Here is an 18,498-nt window from a genome sequence, read left to right as displayed (position 1 = left end):
TTTGTTAAATAAAATTGTTAATTGTTAATTAACAAATAAATATTTATATTATTGCTTTTTAAATTTAATTGTAGATTTGTAGCAAAAAATTCAAAAATTTCTAAATTGAATAAATAAGAAAATGACAGTGTAAATCAGTCTTAAGTTAATTAATATAAAAATCTTATAAAGTTGGTAGCACTACTTATGTTTTGCAGTTATTTTCATAGCAGATAAAGAAAAAAAAAAAATTAAAAGCACATTGAGAGAAAAATTTTTTCTCAAACACACAAAAGACTCATCGAGTCATTATTAAAAAAAATTAATATCAATTATATAGTTTTAACAACTTAAATATTAAATAGTAATTAGCTATTTGTTAACGTTCTATTTTTTTTTTTTTTTTATTTGTTTAAGTTTAATTAACATAATAAAATAACAATGACTGATAATCAAGAGAAATCAGAAATTGTTAACACCGACAATACAATTGACGCGGAAAAATTTAAAGAAGCGGCTAATGAACATTTTAAAAGTTTGTATAATTATTTAAATTTATATAAATTATTTAAAAAATTTATTATTCTTCATAGATATATTATTTATGTTTTATTATTGTTTAATTGTAAAATATATTAATTCAAGAAAAATGTTTCATGATCAATGTCCATTACACGAGGTTAAAATCAACTGAGAAAAAAAAAAAAAAAAAAACTAAATTACATTTATAAAATAAATATGACTGTATAATTTATAAAAATAAAATAAATTTATAAATTTCAGATCAATCATATGATAAAGCAATTGAGTTATATACAAAAGCAATTGAACTCAATTCATCAATGGCATCATATTATGGTAATCGAAGTTTTGCATATCTAAAAACTGAATGTTTTGGTTATGCACTTAATGATGCGTCAAAGGCCATTGAGCTAGACAGAAATTATGTAAAAGGTTATTATCGTCGTGCTGCTGCCTATATGTCATTGAGTAAATTTAAATTGGCTTTAAAAGATTTTGAGACTGTAATGAAAGCAAGACCAAGTGATGCTGATGCTAAAGCAAAATATACTGAATGTAATAAAATTGTTAAAAAATTAGCATTTGAAAAAGCCATATCACTTGATAATGATAAAAAAAATATTGCTGATACAATTAATTTAGATGCAATGGGTAAAAAAATTAAAATAATTTTATTTAAATCTATTATTCAAAAATTTAATTTTTAATAAATATAATTTATTTTTAGCAATTGAGGATGATTATACTGGACCAAAACTTGATGATGGACAAAAAGTAACATTGGAATTTATGAAAGAATTGCTCAAATGGTATAAAGAAGAAAATAAACCACTTCATAGAAAATATGCTTATAAAATTCTTTTAGATATTAAAACATGGTTTATGGCACAACCAACATTAGTTGATGTTCCAATACCAGATGATTCTAAATTTACTGTTTGTGGTGATATACATGGACAATTTTATGATCTTTTAAATATATTTGAGCTCAATGGTTTACCATCAGAAACAAATCCATATGTATCCTTTATTAATATATATTTAATTTATAAAAAACTCGTATTATATTATCATAAAAATATAATTATCTTAACATTATATAATAGTTATTCAATGGTGATTTTGTTGATCGAGGTTCTTTTTCAGTTGAATGTATATTTACATTATTTGGATTTAAATTATTATTTCCAAATCATTTCTTCATGTCAAGAGGCAAGTTATTATTAAATTTATAATATAATTTAAAGCTTATTAAATTTTTTTAATTCAGGTAATCATGAATCAGCAATTATGAATCACATGTATGGTTTTGATGGTGAAGTTAAAGCAAAATATACAGCACAAATGGCAGAGCTATTTACTGAAGTATATAATTGGTTACCACTTGCACATTGTTTAAATAAAAAAGTACTTGTTATGCATGGTGGTTTATTTTCACGTGATGATATAACACTTGATAATATACGTGAAACTGATAGAAATCGTCAACCACCAGATGAAGGAATAATGTGTGAATTATTATGGTCTGATCCACAACCACAATTAGGTAGAGCACCAAGTAAAAGAGGTGTTGGTGTACAATTTGGACCAGATATTACAGAAAATTTCTTAAAATTAAATGGACTTGATTATATTATACGTAGTCATGAAGTTAAAAATGATGGTTATGAAATCGGTCATGATGGTAAATGTATAACTGTTTTTTCTGCTCCAAATTATTGTGATACAATGGGTAATCGTGGTGCATTTATTACAATTACTGGTAATGATATGAAACCTAAATTTACATCATATGATGCAGTTGTAAGTATTCAAATTTTTTAATATAATATTAACACTTTCATATCTCCAAGTAAAATATATTTATATTATTTTTTTTGTTTATTTTTTTAGCCTCATCCAGATATCAGGCCAATGCAGTATGCTAGATCATTAATGAAATTCATGATGTAATCGAAATAACAAAAATTAGGAACCGAGTAAATAAATGACGATTGAAGTGGTGTTATTATTATTATTATTATTTTCTTTTTCTTTTTGTTATTAAAATGTAAGAAAATGAGTTAATCAATGAGAATGAGACTAACGGGCTCTGTGACATTTAAAAAAAAAAAAAAAAAAGAAATATTTATAAACACTGATTATTAAACTATGTATATTAAAAAATCAATAATTAATTTTGTATTTTAAACAAAATTAATAACAAAAAGTTCAACTATTAAATAAGGCATTTAGAAAAATCAATAAAAATCTTTCTTAATTTTACATGGAAAAAAATGTTATTATCAAAATTTTTACATACAATTAGAGTCAATAATAGTTTTAAAAATTTTGTATAAAATTAAAAAATTAAAATGTATATTTTTGCAATATCTTAATGCTCAATGCACTTTATCAAGTGAACAAGAGAGCAATCCTCAGGATGAACACGTAGTTCATAAAGATCGATAATTTGATAATAATTTTAATGATAAATTTCTTAATGCCTTTAATATTATTGAATTAAATTTTCATCACACAAGAGATTATAATTAAATCTTATAAAATAATAGTAACAACAACAAATAGTTTAAAAAAATAATAGTATTTAGGATATAATAGTTTAGGACGTTTTAATTGCATTGTAATCAAAGTATAGCATGATAATACAAATCAAAGGTTCATTAGCTTTTGTATAATTATCATGATAACAAATTAATTAATAGATACGCCAATTTGTATAGGCAAAAAAAAAAAAAGAAAATAAAAATCATCCCATCCTAGTTATTTATCGCATACCTATAATTTTATAAAAAATAAAAAAGATGGTTGACAGTTGAATGAACAATTGCAATACTTTATTTCCTGTTAATAAATCATGTTTATAATAATATGACAAGTTTAATGATTTATTTTTGGTATTTGAAATGATGATAATGCATAATTTACCTTGTTTTTATTGCCCAAAAAGCTGTATAATTTATTAATCAAAATTTCAAGTAAAAAACAAAAGGAAATATTTTTTTTATTGCAATATACAAACTGCTGATGATTTTGGTAATGTTGTAATGATTGGATAATCATTTGGACATGTTTTTTTATTTGGTTGTCGTTTAATTGGTCTTTGAACAGACATCATATCAACAGAATCACCAATTTCAGCAGTTACAATTGGCTTACAAAAATCTTGATCCATTTGTGTTAATTGTACACCTAATACTTTGGCTGCTAAATTTGCAATACATAATGATACTGATTCTCCAGTTCTTGCTGACATATCATTATAAATTAAATTTTTTTCAGCTGCTAAACGATGTGATTTTTCACGTTTAACTGATCTTTGATGTTCCATATCACATTTATTACCAACAATAACCATTAATGGTTTTTTATTTTCATTATAATTTTCATTATTAATAATATTTTCTATTGTATCAAGCCATTGTTCTAATACATCAAAACTTGAACTATTTGTCACATCATAAATTAACATTATTAGCTAAAAATAAAATAATACATATTATTAAATTGTTTAATAATTTTTTATTTATATTTAAAAATTTAAAATTACCTCTGCTTTGTAAATATACTTATCGAGCATTGTTCCATGAAGTGCAAGTCCACCAACATCCCATATATGAAGAGTAACATTTTTATATGGTCCAAGACTTAAATTTTTTTTCAAAAAATCCAATCCAGAAGTTGGATTATATTGACGACTAAATTCATCATTACAAAATTTTAATGCAATACTTGTCTGAAATTTAAATATTTAAATGTCAGTATATGTTTCTTTATAATGTTTTTTTTTTTATATATTTACCTTGCCAACACCAGAATCACCAACAAGTACGATTTTTAATTTTTTCTCAGTAAGATCCTCTTCAATTTCGTGCATTTAGACGTTTTTTTCCTGATGATAAATTTAATATTTATTAATTTTAGACTAGTTTGTTTTTAATACACCATTTTTTATCATGAATAAGTTATAATAAAATAATCGATAATGTTTGTTGTGGTTGTAACGTGCTAGGCAATGTGTAAAAAATTTCATATCAAGTTTTCTACAATGTCAATGACAACTCAGTTCTCCCCACTGATAAAATTTTTTAAAAACTTTCTTCGATGTAATTATCACGTAAAATAAGATGATTTTAATGATTTTTTTTTCTTTTTAAAATTATCATTGGGCCATATAAACCATGAAATAATTTTTGTTAATTATTTAAACACGAAAAAAGTCTCTTTACTTTTAATATATTGAATCAATTTTTTTTTTTTTTTTTCACTGTATTTATTTATCTTTTGTACAACGATTTTTTTGCATAATGAATTTAATTTTTTTTGCTATTTATACAACTAATTGTAAATGGTAAAAATATATTACGGTACATCCAAACAATTGTCCAGATTTTTTACTATTCTATCATATTATTTTTTCCTTGAATTTCGAAATGATTTAAAAATTGTTTTTATATGTATAAATAAGAAAGTGCATTGTTTGTTTTTGAGATTTAATAATATTAGGACACTGCAAAATGATAATAAATTAAATGAATAAACTGTCTCAAAATACTCAGTTCATCATCAGTAAAACGTTATTATGAATGTTTTATTTATTTATTTTCTTTTTTTAAACTTAATAAAAAGAAGAGAGTATTCATCAAGTGTTATCATTATTATTATTATTTTTTTTTTTTTTGTATAATATGCAACAGCCGGCAACTTTTTTTTTTTTATTGTACACAGTAACATTCTACGTTGAAATATAAACAATTGAAAGGTTGTTACATTCATTTGTTTAATTCAACAATTTGTTGATGTTTTTTTTTTTTTATTATTTTTATATTTTATATTCTTAATTATGCAATTGTAAGAAATTTTCAACGATCCCACGTACACTTTCAACTGTGGCCGATGGGAGCACAGCTCCTAATAATATCCTTAAACATGCATTTTTTAATTTACTTCTATTTTTTTTTATTAGTTATCATAATTATTCTTATAAATAATTTATAGATATTTTGGTACAATTAATTTTGTTTTCTCTCAAATCATGTTTTTCTTTTCTTTTTTTTTTTTATATATATCAACACTTCTCGATATTACATTGCTCATCAATCATTTAATGTTAAAATTAAAAAAAAAAAAAAAACAATAAACAATTTTTTTATCTTTGTATGTATATATATATATATATTGTTTTTAATTTATTTTCGTCCATTACTCTGTTAATTTATATGATCAGAAACATTAATATGCAGTCTATTCTGTTATCGACAAAAAAAAAAAAAAAAAGTAGTCATTATGCTTGTCCAGCAATCCAAATTGTTACTATCATTTTTACTCATTGTTAGTATTAGATTGTATGTTTTTTTTTTTAATTTAAATTTCATATTTTTTTGTCAATGTAGAATTTATTTAAAATTTTTATTTTGTTTATTTTTTTTTGTATCGACAATAGGTATTTATATTTTTGTTTTTCGTTAAAATATTTTTATTTTTTTTTAAATGTATTCCTAATTTATTATGTTATTGTTATAGTAAATATCATTATCATTAATACGATTATAATATATGTTACATTTCAAACATCGCTCGCTACTGATTTGTTGATGGATCATTGAGGAGATGGTAGTGTGATTAAGGAGACAAATAAATCGACAGTTATGGATTATTTACCCTTTCATTCAGTTATGTAAATAATTGATTAAAAAAAAAAAACAAAAAAAATAAACAAAAAGAAGCTGACTCGTAATTAAATCAAAAAATTATTACTACAAAGTTATTAGAGATAAAATGATTTGATAGACAGACAACAATCAATGACTGATTTGTTTTTTTTTTTTCTTTTTTTGCAGTTAAACATTGATCATCATCTTTAATGCAAGACACAAGTAAATTTTTATGAGGGATTGGACTGTTATGTGCTCAAAAATACGTCACAAATGTAAAACATTGTCGTCAAAAAAAGAAAAAAAAAAAGAAATTATGTGGACAAAATTAATATACACAATTATATTATCAGAAATCATTTGCTTCTTGTGATTTAGAGCGCCTTATTTTTTTTTCCTTTATCTCTTCTTTATACACACATTAGATTTTTTTTTTTTTTTAATTTTATTATTTATTCAATTTTTTTTTGTTTTTTTTTTTTTTGTTTTTTATTTTTCGATTTTCCCCATTTATTTGTTTGTTCTACTATTTAACGATAATAACTTTGTCCTTGGGCACACTGTTTATTTTTCTTTAATATTTATTTATTTATTTTTTAATTATTCTTATTATTTTTTTTTCTTTTTTCAATGTATTATGTGTTATGGACAAATCGATGTTAACTAAGAACTAACAATTGGGCAGCATAATAAATGAATTTTCATCTGTAAAAAAAAAATATCAATTAAATATATACAGATACAAAATAAATAGAACAATAAAAAAAAAGAAAATTTAATTTTACCAGCTCAGGGACGTGATCGCGTCACAGATGTTGTTGTTGTTGTTGATGATGTTGTTGTTGCTGTAACTGTTGTATTAGATGTTAATGCACCACCACGTCGATTAATCTCTAATTCATTTAATTTTTTCCATAATTCTTCTCTTTCTTTTTCACGTTTTTTTTCTTTTTGTCTTTCTGATTTATAACTTGCAGTAAGTTCATCAAAAAGCTTACTATTCATTTCCATAAAAGTTTTTAAAACATTATAAACAAGTGCAACAATTGTTTGATTCCAATGTTCTTTACTAATCTTGTATAATGCTGGAAACATTATAATCATAATAACATGATTATTTTCTTCAATTAATGACATAATATATTCGTTATTATACAAATATAATGCTCTTTCAGCAACTTGAAAATGTGGTGATGATACACATCTTGCTATTTGACGAAATAATGGTTCTTGTATTTTAACAAATTGTCCTGGTTCAATAACATCAAGAATTTCTTCAATTTCACCAAGAAACATAACTTCTTTCTGACTACATGTTTTTGGCCAGAATTTAAGAAGTCCACGTACAACTGGCTCTGTTAATGATGCATCTTTTTCCAAAAATTGTACTACACAATATGCCAACTGTGCATGATATAATGATAAACATTTAACCTTATGCAAAGGTAACAGTACCTAGATTAAAAATAAAAATACATTATTATTTGTGTAATTAAAATTTCAAGATACTCAGTATTTTTATAATCAAGAAAAATATTTATTACCTTTACTAAAAATTGCTTGTGTTCTACTTTTAATGGTAGTGCAAAACCATTTATAATACTACCAAGTATTTCCAAAAGTTCTGCAACTCCATTAAAGTGTTCTGTTTCATAAACAAATCTGTAAATAAATTAATTTATATTTAATTTTTTTTTTTTAATGTAAATACATATTGTATTAAATTTAAACAGACTCATTTTATGTTGAGTATTTATTATTATGTCATGAACACTTGTGGTAAAAAAAGACATTAGTGTGTATATATGTATATAAATCAATTTACGTCAATTTAGCCTTCAGTGAGACCTTTAACATCGTTAATTTTATATGATTTTTTATTAAAATATAGACTAATTATGTACTGTCAATTGAAAAAAACTCATTAACCCACTAAAAAAAAAAAAAAAAATAGAGTAAAAAAATTATAAATACCTTAGAAATATATTGTTAATTTGTTTACGAATAAAAGCTCTTAAACCAAGAAATTTTCCATATATGCGATGTAAAACTGTTTTAAGAAAATCTCTTTCACGTGGATCTTCAGAATCAAATAAATCCAATAATTGTAAAACAAATTTTTGGTCAATAACTTTTTTTCCAAGTGTTGGTTGAAAATCTGATGATTCCAAAAAACGTAGAAAAAATTCATAAACCAATTGTAGGTGACTCCAGGATACCTTGAACATTAGATTAGAAAAAAATAAAAAAAAAAAGAAAAAAAAAAAAGTAACAAAAAATTATATGTCTTTATAAATTATAATAATTATATATTTATATTTATATTTATACCTCCAACATTGGTTCATCCTCTTCAGGATCAAAATCTGGATTTTCACTAGGTGGCAATGTTCTGAATAAATTTGCCGATATCATTTTAATAATTTCTGGATAAACAGGCTCAGTAAGAACACCTCGTCCAGCTGTTATATATTCAACGAGTTCATTTAAAGTACTGCGTTTTATCTCTTTACCTTTGAGATCAGCAACTGGATCCATAAAATCAAATGCCACACAACACTGTTGAAGTTTTTTAGTAAATAAATCTTCTTGTTCTGCTGGAGTAACATCTGAAAAAAAATTATTATTATTATTAATAAAAAAACTTAATTATAATATTTAAATATACAATAAAAATTTTAAAACAATTTGTTTATTATTTTATGTATAAATTGAATGATAATTTGATAAATTAATTTTATATTAATTTCAAGTATATATATTGTTGATGATGTTAATGGTTCGATAATATTTAATACCACTTACGTGGTACGTTCATAGTGGTAGTAGAAACAGCAATACAAAAGTAGTTTTTTTTTTTTTTACTAATATTAACATTTTAATTTATAATTTAATTATCAATAATAATTTAGTTATGAATTATCAATTAGTCATATTAATGACTATAAATTAATTACAAAATCAAAACGATAAATTATTATTGAAGTTAAAAATTATCAATTATAAATTAGCAGTATGGAAACAAATAAAACTAATTAGACAAAAATAATAATTGAAATTTATTTTTTTTTTTTTGTGGAATTTAATTATTAAAGTATGTTAAATATTCATATTATATATAATATAAATTTTTTTTTTATTCTGAAATATGGTTTAGCAGTAACTGGTCAATATTACCTCATTCTTTTTTTGGACTAAAAATAAAATCAACTTATTTTTATCTTTTTTTTTTTTTTTTTAAATAAAAAATTATATCATAAATTTGTCTGATCCATCAACAATAGTACGTGTTTAAAATGATACATCAATAGTTTTGTTTACAAAAATAAATTAAATAATAAATTAGGTTAGTATGATAATAAGTGAATAATTTAAGATAAAAATAAAAAAAAGAAGTAATTTTTATATTTAAAATTTTTTTATATATGATAAATTACTAATGATCAACATAATAAAATTTGGACATAGTAGTATGATAATATAGGTGATAATGGGTAGCCACAAAATAGTGAAAAATGTGAAAATTGTTGAAAATACAGAGAAAAGTAAAAGCTGAGAGAGAATTCAAGGCGCGGGTAGCAATCGCGAGTATTTTGGATCAATACTCCCCGTTGCTTGTTTGTCGACTCGTGCCGTCTTCATGACAAGAAGAAAAAAAAATAAACTAACTACAGTTATTAACAAATTTTTAATAACATCAAAAGTCAATTATACTAAACTATAAATTATTATTTTTTAAAGTTTAAAAATAAATAAAGAGATGAATAATTGATTGACAATAGTAATCAATAAATATTTTTACAAAAAAAAAAAAATATAATTTATCAATTTTATAGAAATTTTGCTCTTTGGAAAAACAATTCAATTGATCAAATTAAAGAAATCAAATTTCAGGACATTGAGCCAAGTAAATCACACGTGCTTTTGGCTTTTAGTTAATACTATTTTTATTTTTTTTTTGCTACCATTGTGAGGCTTGGTTTATTTTTATTTACTATGATAGTCCGATTAAGATAACAAAAATGCACTGAGACATGTGTTGTACTATTAAATATCATAACATAAGGTGCAATAAAATTATAAAAAAACATCTTTAGCTCATTATCATCATGACAATTTAATCATTGAAAAGGAAAAAAAACTAATATTCATTTTAAATATCATATCAAGTTACTTTGTATTATTTATAAAATCAATCAAATTTTAAATGATTAGTTTTTTTTCAAAAATTATATTTTATTTATATATTGGAAAATTCTTGGTAAACTTTATCTGAATTGTGTTGATAAGATACAACGAGTCAGATGATCTCAAATTAAGTAAACATATTATATTTTTTTTTTTTTGCTAATCTTAAATTATTTTGTTATAATAATAAATAATAATTATTACATGTTATAATTTAATTTAATAAAAAATTCTAGTTTCAACAAGTAATTAATAATTCAATGAAAAAAAAAAAAAAACATTTAATTAATATTTTATATTATAAATAATAACACAAAATATAAATTTTTTTTATATAAAATTTGTCAATGCAATAAAATGACAATAATTAATAATTTAAAAAAAAACATATAAACAAAAATATAATAAATTAATTTTTTTCATTTATTTGATGTTTGAGATAAATTAAAATTTAAAAATATACAATTAATAAATTAGTTGTTTAAAATGCAAAAGAGGTTAGGATCTATAAAAAAATAAAATAAAATTACAAAAAAATAAATATAAAAAATTTTTTAGTAATAAATAAAATTGTATGTCAAAAATAATAAATGAAATATATAAAAATATAATTTTTTTTTTTTTCAATGAAAATAAAGTCTGTTTGAATTAATAGCAATAATATGATTATGTTTACCTTTTAATTGTGGTAGTTGTTGTAATTCAACGTCTTGTGAATTTCTATATCTCGATGAACCTTGTGATTTTTTAGATTTTTTTTTAAGTGATCTCTTTGCAAAGGGATCTATTCGATCAACAAATGTCCCAGATGACATGTTGGGTGAATTTGAGGCACTGCGGATGCTGGATAGATCTGTAACTCCGGCGTCACGCTTGTGCCTCTTTCCCTGATCTTCTTCTGATGTCGTGGCGGCTAAATTTTATACAACATACAATCCTGAGTAACCAAACTCAACATTACTTGACACTATTGAAAAAAAAAAAAAATATAAAAAACAATTATTTTCGTTTTTTTTCTTCTCGTTCACACAATTCACAATTAATTGTTAATATATCACAAATATATTTTAAACAAATAATATTATTTATAATCTTAAATATATATAAATACTGAAACTTATTTTAAAATATTGTCCCTAGGCGTTGTCACACCACGCGTGCACTTGTCTTACAAATAATTTACATATACAAGTATATATATGTATATCAAAATAAAACTAAAATGTTTTTTTCGTTGTCAATATTATTCTAAACAAATTATCAAATTTATATATTTAAAAATTACATTAAACAATCACTCAAATAAATGATTTTTCTTTTCAAAATATAATCATACAAATGGTGGCTTTTTTTTATAGGTATTTTTTTTCTTTTTTGTCACAAAAATTTACTCCAAAAAGTACACATTTTTTTTTTTTATAAGCACTTATTTATGGAATTTAATATTGTGTGTGCTGCTTGCACTTGATTGAAAAATATACACTACACTATATATAAATAATTGTAATTCATTCACAAATTAACATTAAATATTCTACCACAAATTTACAAGACATAAAATATATATATGTATATTAATTAATTAAATATATATACACGCTACGTTGATGTACTAGTTTTCATTTACTAGATTTTTTTTTTTTTTTATTTTTAAAAGAGAGAAAGAAATATATACTTATATATAAAAAAAAAAATGGAAAAAATTTGTTTGCGAGAATTCGATAGCCACGACCGGCTACGTACCCGTCCGAATATCCGAGTCACCCGGAGTTGTTAAATACAAATCACCGTTGCTTATATAGACTTGTCGTATCACACCTTAATAAATTAAATATTTAATAAAAATAAATTAATTTGTTATACTTTTCATGTAATTATTAAATCTAATTGATTAAAAAAAAAAAAATTAGATAGACACTGCTTGTTAATGTTAACTATTTTTCATACTAGAATTGTTGCGTTCACGGTATTAAGGCAACAACTTTTGTTATTCATTGAACTACGTTTATTTTGATCTTGATATAAATAAATAATTTTTTTTTTTTTTTCTATTTACCTTATAGTTATTAATATTTTTACTATATTAATTAACAATATAATTGTAATTATAAACTATCAATTGATATTTATTGATAAATTTTAAACAACTAAAAAATTCAGTAAAAAATATAACACAAAAAAATTACAAGAAAAACTAAACTGTTAATAATTAAATTATCAATTAATTATGTCAAACTTTGGAGAATTTTTTTTTTTCGTTTTTTTATAAGGAGTAATACTTGATCGCCATCACTATCAGCTGCTCTTGTTGGCTACAATCCCGACCAATTGCAAATATGCTTCATTTTTTTTTTTTTCCACAAAAACTTAGGACGCCGATAACTATGAGATTTTGTTTTAGAAATTTTTACACTATTATTAATTATTAAACATTACTTAACACTGAAAATATATATTCAAAAAGAAAAATTTTTAAAAAATCATAGTAAAATAAAAATATATAAATTATTATATATGAGCACAATTTTTTTTTGATATTGATATGTATATATGAACTATATTTGTGTACATATATAATCCATGTATATATAAATATTTATATAAAAATGTATGCATGTGTTGTACTATGTAAATTTATATATACATATAAATAATAAATATGTATATATACAAATACATATGTATAGGAAAAAATTATGCTCACTTATGTTATTTCCTTATTAAATCACTGTACACAACTGTTCATTTTAAATATTGTTTAAATTTGTGTGAACTTAATTATTTTATATTATATAGTTTAATTATAATTTCAAGTTTTAATTCAATCACAAAGTTAACATGAAAAAAAAAAAAAGAAAAAAATGTCATACATAAACTAGAATTCACACACCCGTCCGCCCTTCACTTGTCGAAGAAACCACCAACTACCTTTGAAGATGCCCCTTTTTTTTCTGCTTTTTTCTGAAAATAATGCCTACATATACGTATATGAGTATACATTTCCACGCGTGCTTTACAAATACTAATGCATAATTATACTTTAGACCGGGATTATATAAATTTAACAAGACTAGAAACATGAGTATTAATTTAGTCAAAAAGTAAAGTCAGTAAATGACACTTGTCAATGTCAATTGTTGTATTTAGTTATTGTTAATTGTTATAATTTTAATTGTTAAATGAAGTGGAATATATTTTTTTATTTAAAAAAAAAAAATAGACCTAGTTTTATTTATCTGGCTATAGAGGCGCTTCATGTCAAGCACTACTTGCAAAACGATGATAATTTTTTTTGAATCAAAATTATTTAATTAATGTTAATTAATAATCAAAAATTACATGTACAAGAATATTCGACTTTGATATCACGATTTTAATGCATTTTTTCTTTGAAAAAAAATTGATTACTGATCATGAAATATTATTTTTCTCGGTGAGGGGAAAAAAGAGTTGTTTTTTTTTACGAAAATACATAGTAATATATAGGATAAAATTACTTTGTTTTTTTCTTTTGTTGTTAACAATAATTAACAATTGGATTTTTTGCTAAAAAAAATAGGAAGAGGAATATTAATAAAACTCAAATTAAAGTCAATAAATTTGAAATTAACAATCATAAAATTATAAGTAATTATTGATTGCTGTTTTTTTTTTTTTTTTTAATTATAATATTTAATGTAACATTTATATATCAATTCAATTAACAGGAAATAATTGATCATATGTAAATTGTTCAACAACACTATTACCAATTTCATAGAATTTTTTAGCAAGTGCTGCGTCAATCATTGGTAAAAGTTCTTTCAAAAATGCATCAAAATTAGCATTTATTGCATTATTTACAACATCACCAATGACTTTATCTCCATTAAATAAATTATCCAAATTTAAACTACCTTTATTGATAGTAATTTTAAGGGTAAATTCTTTAACCATAAAATAATCTTGACCATCTGATTTTTTTTGTATTTCAGCTTTAAAATTAACAAATCCAGTGCACTCGGTAAAGTTTCCAGTTAATCGACCAGTTCCAGTTATTGGTAAAAGTAAAACACGACCATCAATTTCATATTGTGCATCAATGTAAAGATGTGGTAATTGAATGTCAACATCAAAATCGAGGGTGTCCATATGTGATCTAAAAAAAACAATCATTATTATTTTAATTTGACATTGAAAAAAAAAATAAATAAATCAGGACTAATTTGAACACAATTTTTTTGTTACTCATGTTAAATTGTTTAGAGCCAATGTAATGTTACTTACTTTATATTGAGCACTATAAAATTACTAGCACCATAAGCATGAACATCACGAGCTGTTAATTTAATACCAGCAGTACCTTCTGTTGCAACAACTTCATCAAGAATAAGTGGTTCAAGAGATGGTATATTAAATTCTGGTACACCTTTTACCAAATACGGTTTTAGATGTTCAACACTGTCCTTTATGCAACTATCAATATTTGGATCATTACGACTGCAAACATGCAAATACTCCGCTAAAATTTTAAAATAATTCAAAATTTTTTTAATTAAACAAATAGCCACATTTTAATATGTATCTTCAAAATTAATAAAAAGAAAAAAAAAAAAACACTTACGTAGTTCTACTGCAACTACAGTAACAAAAATAAAAGACGAAAAAAATAAAAGCCAATTCATGATTGAGGAAGTTATAAAAATTTTATATGAATTTGTCAAAAAAGCGTTCACTACAGAACAACTGTAGATCACAATATAAACGACAATATATTGGATTTGAAATACTAAAAAAAAAAAATAGTGGGATTGTTAGATTTATTATTTTTTCATATCTATGTAATATGAAAAAAAAATCATCCCCACTTGTAAAAAAAAAAAAAAAAATTTGCTGACAAGTTGTGCGCTTTGATAATACAAAACATTAATTTATTTTTCATTTCCTTTTTTTACTCTTAAACATATAATTGTAAAATACAAAAAAACCTAGAATTATTTAATTAATTAAGAATAGAGAAAAAAAAAAAAACTAAGTCAAATTAGCTTATTACTTGTAAATTTTAAATATATTAATTTTAGAGTTTAACTTTAATTATTAGTTTAATATGATAACTTTGTTTATGAAACATGTGATTTTTATGACATGAATATTATGTAATATCATCGACTTCTTCTTTTATCAAGATTACTAGTTATATAATATATAAATTGGAGACATGTGCATCGAAGACAATACACGTCTTCTATATTTTTTGATTCTTTATATTTAAAATTATTTTTTACTTCCTGGTTCTTGTCATTTACTAACTAGTTTATTATCATGTAATAATTTATTATAACTTTTTTTTTTTTAATCCATATATTTGACTTTGCAATGTCGTATATTTTTTCAAAGAATTTATTATGAGGATAAATTTTGACAACAATTATATATTGCTTTAAGAAAAATTAGAAAATGATTTTTAGTGGCTTTTTAATAGTCATTGACTTGTTAACAAAAAACCACTGAAAATTTCAAAATTAAACGAGAAATTTCTGTGCCAAATGACAAATTAAAAAAGAAAATTTTTTTATCATATAGAAATTTTTATCATACAGAAATAAAACGACCAAAAATTATATTTTAAAAATTCGATTGCCAAAAATTAATATCAAAAAGATTCAGACTTTTTGCATTTAAAAGATTTTTTATTCTTTGTTCATAAAAAGACTTCACTTTCATGCGGATCGAAGCATTTTTTATTTTAAAAATATTTAATTTAATTTTTACTTTATAATGAGATATTATTATATTAATAAAAAAAAAGTATATATTGACAATCCACACACATGTATACTCTTTTTTTTTATTCTATAAAATAAATTGAGATTTTTATTTTTTTTTAATGAAATTAAAGCTTTGACAATTTCACCGAGGATAAATCAAAGTGAAAATATATCTTAAACATGTAAAATAACAATGAAAAATAATTTTTATCATTATATTTGACCTCAGTATTTATAAATAAATAAATTATTTGTTTACTAACTCTCATATACGCCCCGTATGACTTTCAAAAAATTTATTAAAATGAAATTTTAAAAATAGTGCGTATAATATGAGAGAAAGTTATAATAACCAAACCATAGAAATACACAGTTTCCACCACTCTCCACTCAATCAATTTTGTATATATCATTTCAGTGTTGAACACCGTAGTGTATCACCGGTAAAACCAAGATCAAGGTCCTATGGACAAGAGTATAAGATAATTCAATAGAAAACACAGAGTTATTAGCTTTAAAAAAAAATTTAAAAAAACAAAATCTAAAATTATCAATTGAATATTAATTTTATCCAATATGATTAAAAAAACAAATACTAGTGTTATTTATTTTTTATTGTTTATATTTTTCATTGTTTTGGGTGATAATTGTTCATTAGCTATTGGAAAATATCGAAATCTTGAATTTATTGAGGCATGTTCACGTAAAAATCCAGAACTCGAAAGCTGCTTAGCTAGATCTGCAAATGTACTTACACATCGTTTTAGAAATGGCAAGTATTTATTTTTTAATTTATTATTAGCATTAATATATTCATGTATAATAAATGGAAATTTTAAATAAATTTTCATTTTTTTCTTCATAAAGACAAGTGCGATAAAAAGATTTCTAATAGAATTTCCATGTAGAAAAGTTTTTAAATTTTAATGTTTTTCTTTTATAATAATTTTATAAATATACATAAAAGAGTTTGATGAATATTGGATGAGTCTTACTTCATACGGTACATGTTAAAATATTAAAACCTGTAAACATAAATAACGGTTCATTATAAATGTTTGACGCTGTCCCACATCCTGTATATTGTCAGTGGATGTCAACGATATATTAGAACAGATTTTTAAAAAATTACATTTATTAATTTTATTTATAATCTTTACAATTGTTTATTAAATAAATAAATTAAACAATTGCTTTAAATGATTAAGTATTTTATATCCTAAAAATTATAGTTAAATTGAAATAGAAATTATTAAATTAGATTTTCGAATAAAATAAAATAGCATCTTCTGAAAAAATACCTACAAAATCTTTTACCCAATGGAATTTTTTTGGAGCCGTAGTTAGTAAAACTACGAATTAAATATTTCAATAAGACGTAGATGAATGTTTGTCTTCTCCCACTTTTAGTAGTCAATCCTTGATGACGTTGACAGAGTATTTAGTAGAAGCAAAGTGCGTTTGGTTACTCGGCAACTATCGTTTAAAAAATCATCGGGTAAATTCGTACATCAAAGTGGTTGGATCTATAGTTGAAAATATTTTTTGTATTTGAAATTAAAAAGACTTAAAATTTTTACTCTTTACCTAGTATTTTTGTTTGAAACTTGTAATTAATGTTAATTTTTTTATTACAGGTCTTCCACAATTAGGCTATCCAGAAGTTGAACCAATAATTGTTGATGAAGTTCACATTGCACTAGGTGGTGGTCCAGACGGATACAAAGCTCAATTTCGTGATATTGCAGCAAGAGGAGTTTCAGCTCTTAGAATAACTGGTTTGAGAACTAAAATTTCTGATGATGAAGTACAAATACAATTGGCTTTAACAATTCCAACAATTAAAGTAAAAGCTCAATATCGGTCTAGTGGAACTTTGATACTTGTACAAGCTAGTGGAGCTGGAGATTATTGGGGAGAATATGGTTAATTTTAAAATACAAATATTTAATTTAATTTACATATTTACACTACTAATATATATATTTTTTTTTCCCATAGAAAATGTTAAAGCCAAAGTTTTTATAAAAGCAAAACCATTTACTAATGAAAATGGTGAAAAACATCTTAGACTTCAACAATTAAATTTAGATTTCATTGTTCAAAATATCAAAATGGGAGTTGAAAATGTACATGATGGAAATACTATTTTACGTAAGTAAAAAAAAAAATTATTATATAATATAAATTTTATAAATATACAACGTTCTATTATTAATGCAAATTTTCATTTACAGAAGCTGCTTTGAATTTGTTTATCAACAGCAATAGTCAAGAACTTTTAAAAGAAATGAAACCAGCTTTACGAAGAAAATTAATACAAGTTATGACATCATTTGTTGAAAATCTTTTTAGACAAGTTCCATATGATGCTTGGATCAGTGATTAGTTATAAACAAAATTTAAAA

General features: G+C 22.8%; 5 protein-coding genes across 16 annotated transcripts; 2 read left to right on the top strand and 3 right to left on the bottom strand.

Moving 5' to 3' along the window:
* The first annotated feature begins 193 nt into the window (after positions 1 to 193).
* On the top strand, positions 194 to 2,589 carry LOC122854701 (serine/threonine-protein phosphatase 5). Its single transcript, XM_044155623.1, has 6 exons — positions 194 to 514; positions 763 to 1,152; positions 1,229 to 1,521; positions 1,608 to 1,713; positions 1,772 to 2,304; positions 2,395 to 2,589. The coding sequence occupies exons 1-6, from the start codon at positions 421 to 423 to the stop codon at positions 2,452 to 2,454; spliced, it is 1,476 nt and encodes a 491-aa protein (XP_044011558.1). The 5' UTR covers positions 194 to 420; the 3' UTR covers positions 2,455 to 2,589.
* Positions 2,590 to 3,190: 601 nt separating this feature from the next.
* On the bottom strand, positions 3,191 to 4,636 carry LOC122854731 (ras-related protein Rab-28-like). 2 transcript variants are annotated; one of them, XR_006373992.1, is made up of 4 exons: positions 4,304 to 4,636; positions 4,052 to 4,237; positions 3,430 to 3,979; positions 3,191 to 3,345 (listed from the first exon to the last, which is right to left on the bottom strand). XR_006373992.1 is itself a non-coding variant. In XM_044155671.1 (3 exons), exons 1-3 carry the CDS (start codon positions 4,376 to 4,378, stop codon positions 3,506 to 3,508), a joined length of 735 nt encoding a protein of 244 aa, XP_044011606.1. In that variant the 5' UTR covers positions 4,379 to 4,636; the 3' UTR covers positions 3,191 to 3,505. The 2 variants fall into 2 exon arrangements, 1 of the variants encoding a protein (XP_044011606.1); XM_044155671.1 differs by having other exon boundaries at positions 3,191 to 3,979.
* A 1,441-nt stretch (positions 4,637 to 6,077) lies between these two features.
* Positions 6,078 to 13,325, bottom strand: LOC122854702 (serine/threonine-protein phosphatase 2A 56 kDa regulatory subunit epsilon isoform). 11 transcript variants are annotated; one of them, XM_044155624.1, is made up of 8 exons: positions 13,048 to 13,260; positions 12,400 to 12,785; positions 11,020 to 11,310; positions 8,487 to 8,764; positions 8,130 to 8,380; positions 7,700 to 7,817; positions 6,941 to 7,610; positions 6,078 to 6,860 (listed from the first exon to the last, which is right to left on the bottom strand). In XM_044155624.1, the coding sequence occupies exons 3-7, from the start codon at positions 11,156 to 11,158 to the stop codon at positions 6,945 to 6,947; spliced, it is 1,452 nt and encodes a 483-aa protein (XP_044011559.1). In that variant the 5' UTR covers positions 11,159 to 11,310; positions 12,400 to 12,785; positions 13,048 to 13,260; the 3' UTR covers positions 6,078 to 6,860; positions 6,941 to 6,944. The 11 variants fall into 11 exon arrangements, with proteins under 11 accessions (XP_044011559.1, XP_044011566.1, XP_044011562.1 ...); XM_044155631.1 differs by having other exon boundaries at positions 8,130 to 8,374; XM_044155627.1 differs by lacking the exon at positions 12,400 to 12,785 and having other exon boundaries at positions 13,214 to 13,325.
* A 615-nt stretch (positions 13,326 to 13,940) lies between these two features.
* LOC122854730 (circadian clock-controlled protein daywake-like) lies at positions 13,941 to 15,108 on the bottom strand. The gene is made up of 3 exons (XM_044155670.1): positions 14,947 to 15,108; positions 14,610 to 14,844; positions 13,941 to 14,481 (listed from the first exon to the last, which is right to left on the bottom strand). Exons 1-3 carry the CDS (start codon positions 15,005 to 15,007, stop codon positions 14,040 to 14,042), a joined length of 738 nt encoding a protein of 245 aa, XP_044011605.1. The 5' UTR covers positions 15,008 to 15,108; the 3' UTR covers positions 13,941 to 14,039.
* Positions 15,109 to 16,522: 1,414 nt separating this feature from the next.
* Positions 16,523 to 18,479, top strand: LOC122854727 (protein takeout-like). The gene is made up of 4 exons (XM_044155666.1): positions 16,523 to 16,862; positions 17,728 to 18,015; positions 18,092 to 18,244; positions 18,328 to 18,479. Exons 1-4 carry the CDS (start codon positions 16,667 to 16,669, stop codon positions 18,477 to 18,479), a joined length of 789 nt encoding a protein of 262 aa, XP_044011601.1. The 5' UTR covers positions 16,523 to 16,666.
* Positions 18,480 to 18,498: the final 19 nt, after the last annotated feature.

This window comes from Aphidius gifuensis, linkage group LG4 (assembly GCF_014905175.1).
Source record: "Aphidius gifuensis isolate YNYX2018 linkage group LG4, ASM1490517v1, whole genome shotgun sequence".
Taxonomy (NCBI): Eukaryota; Metazoa; Arthropoda; class Insecta; order Hymenoptera; family Braconidae; genus Aphidius; species Aphidius gifuensis.
Note: the sequence above shows the minus strand (reverse complement) of the source record. Positions and strands in the feature narration are given on the sequence as shown.